Source organism: Loa loa (assembly GCF_000183805.2).
Source record: "Loa loa unplaced genomic scaffold supercont3.122, whole genome shotgun sequence".
Taxonomy (NCBI): Eukaryota; Metazoa; Nematoda; class Chromadorea; order Rhabditida; family Onchocercidae; genus Loa; species Loa loa.
This window is the reverse complement of record NW_018108302.1, coordinates 71,072-74,262: the sequence shown is the minus strand read 5'-3', so window position 1 is coordinate 74,262 and position 3,191 is coordinate 71,072. Positions and strand designations below refer to the sequence as shown.

Below are 3,191 nucleotides of genomic sequence, written 5' to 3'. Positions count from 1 at the left end.
GATTTATTTGGTAATATATATTTAGGACGGGAAGCTGGCTGTAACCTGAAAGATCTACTGGAAGTTTCAATATGCATAACTGATATCAAGAGATCTCTCAGAACATCCAGAGAACTACTGTAGATCTTCTGAGAGATTTACTGGTATTATGCATATTGTTGACTTTTATAATCAGATATCCAGAGAACTACTGTAGATCTCCTGAGAGATTTACTGGTATTATGCATATTGTTGAGTTTTATAATCAGATACTTACTCTCCAATTCTTGCAATAATATCAATTTAAAAGTTTGATTTACAATCAATTTGTTCCCTCAAACACAACGTGATTTCACGGGATAACTTGTGATATTACAAATTGAATTAAAATGAAATTAAATCTTTATCGGATCCCTGTTGCATTCTTCATTTTCATCAATAATTTTTCACTGATAAGATTGTCTTTTTATAAGATATTTAAATTTGGATATTAAATTTCAGAAAAAGGCATCCTTCTTTCATTTTCACATTCACAAAATAGTTCCGTTCACAAAATCGTCTATTATTCAATGCGTTAAATTAATTATTTGGAACTCAGCACTTATAAACTATTAAAGATTACTGATATAAAGAATGATTGTATTATTGAATTTCTGATTAAATTAAAGTGTTTTTAAATATCGCAAGAAAACGCAAAATATCAATCCAAAATTCGAATCATTTCATATTTTCTTCTCATTGAAGAGTTTTATTTGACTATCATTCAATTTACCACAGCTTTGGTAATACCTGAATATACCTGACATTAATACTTGGTACGTGACATTAATATCTAAATTTGATACCTGAATCTGATATTTAACATTAATATTTTAACCGAACACCTGACATTTCAATAATTCATGAATAGGTACAAATCCTGAAATAGCATGTATAAAATATGATAAAAGGATTATCAAAAAATTCATTGAATTCAAGCTGATTTAGTTTTATTTGATTTAATTGATCGAAGACAATCTTTCTTTTTTTTTTCTAAAATGAACTTGTTAGTTACCATAAGCAATGAGTGGGAAATAACGTAGAGAAAAACTATCAATATTAGCCTAGGAGTCCAGTTCTCATCAAATAGATGAATCAGATTCTGGCCTAAGAGCTCAGTTCTCATCCAATAAATGGATCAGGTCCTAAGATATTAATTCAACTATGAGTTTTTTTTTTTTTTTTTTTTTTAACCTTAACAATGACGATATACATTTTGAGAGCTGAAATTATCACGGATTTTTGCATCAGACTTAGATTCCATCTTATAGATTCTCTTTATTTGTGTTCATTTCGATAATTAGGCTCCATAAGAACAATTATATTATTTGTTTGTCATTATCTTTCCATCCTGATAGTAAATGATTTGTGCACTTGACTGTCATTCTTGAATGTGACAGCCATTTCTCAGGTTTCCTCTTCCAAAACCCTTATTTTCATTTCGATTCAACACATTTCAAGTATACTTCATAATTTTTCCCCACCTTTATATCAAATAAATAACTATATTCTCTGTTTTAATGCTAAGCTACCTTTTGAATAAATTATCTTTTAACCTCTTTTTGTAAGCTACTTTAATTTTTTTTTTTTTTATAAATTACTTTTTAATTGTCGAATCAATTTTTTTTTGAATAATACTCAATAATCGAACAAACAATGTACCGTAACTATTTGTGATTATATTAATTGAGAGAAATGTTAATATTGATATATTGCAAAGAATCATCGGTCAATTTGTGATCAATTGATTTTAATAATTTGAATTGTTGTAAATAAGAAATACCGAATAAGCAATAAAAGTCATTTTCACGTAAGTCATTTTCTTCGACAATCTTCTACGACAATCTTTCTAGTTCAGTTATTCAATCAAATCACTTAAAGAAACACTACTGATCAATTTAATCAATCAATCAATTCAAATCAACTTAATGATAAACGTTGCATTTAATATTCTCTTCTAACTGTAATAAATACTTCTTCATTTATCAATAAATTGTCATCAATCAATATTTGATTATACCTAAACGCAAAATTTCCAAAACTTTTATTTCATTAACTGTAAGAATGGTTAATGATGCATATAGTAATTATGGTTAGTATGCTTTAGATTTTTTTTTTTTTTTCATTAAACAATAATTTGATGAAATGTTGTGATTTAATAGTGAAGGAAAAGAAAAAAAAGATAATTTATTATTTTTTAATTGAATGTCAATTGAATATGTGACAGTCAAATTATTGTTGTAATATGAAAGTTACATTGATAGGAATAATTTACAGAATACTGAGATATTTTATTTCTTAACATTAATTAGGAGGATTGTGATAAATACAAAAGAATAGATTGATAAAAAGATTTAATAAGGAAATCTGGAAACATCTCAGTCCCATTTCCATCCTCCATGATTCAACGAATGATGATCGCCATGATGATGGTAGAAATGATGATGCCATGGAAAATGTCCATGATGATGATGATGATGTTGATAATAATGTTGCCATGGGCCATCCCAATCATTGTCCCACCAACTAGATGCTGTCACCGATACTGCCAACAGAGCTAACAGTAATATTGTAGCAAATCGCAGTGATACCATTACTACAATATTGATAATTAACGTATTGTACCGAACAAATGATCAAAGAGACTGATTGGGTAATTATTGAACAGAAAAGTAAATTTTAATAAGAAGAGATAATTAATGGCGAAACTTACTGAATGCTTGTAGAAGAGATCTTCTGTTCAGGTTGCTATGAGGAAATTCATGGAAAAGATGCTTATATAGCAAATACTGAAACAGGCTTGGAATTAGGTTAATGGGAAGAGAATTTTTTATAGCTTCTTGTTAGATTGCAATTCTCCTATTTCTCGTTCTTTGGGTACCTTGTGACCTCATTTCTTGTGGCTTCATTTCGGCTTAGTGACTTGACCTCATTTCGGGTAGATAAGTTTCTTTCACCGCGACATTCTCATTAATTTCACCCTTCCTCATTAAGCTGAAATAGGATAGTATCCCCTAATATTTTATCAGTTTTTATGTATACTTCTCACTGCACTTTTCATTAAAGTAGAAAAATAGCAATTATGAAAACCTCCAAATTTTCAAAACTTTTTAGAAGCAAATGGTATTACGACGACTTGTCACAACATTATTGCTAGCTCTGTTGATAGTACC

The 3,191-nt window shown here is 28.8% G+C and overlaps 1 protein-coding gene across 1 annotated transcript; it reads right to left on the bottom strand.

Annotated features, from left to right (window-relative positions):
• Positions 1–2,396: 2,396 nt before the first annotated feature.
• On the bottom strand, positions 2,397–2,612 carry LOAG_13941 (hypothetical protein; the record flags this gene model as incomplete). Its single annotated transcript, XM_003149446.1, has 1 exon — positions 2,397–2,612. The coding sequence occupies one exon, from the start codon at positions 2,610–2,612 to the stop codon at positions 2,397–2,399; it is 216 nt and encodes a 71-aa protein (XP_003149494.1).
• Positions 2,613–3,191: the final 579 nt, after the last annotated feature.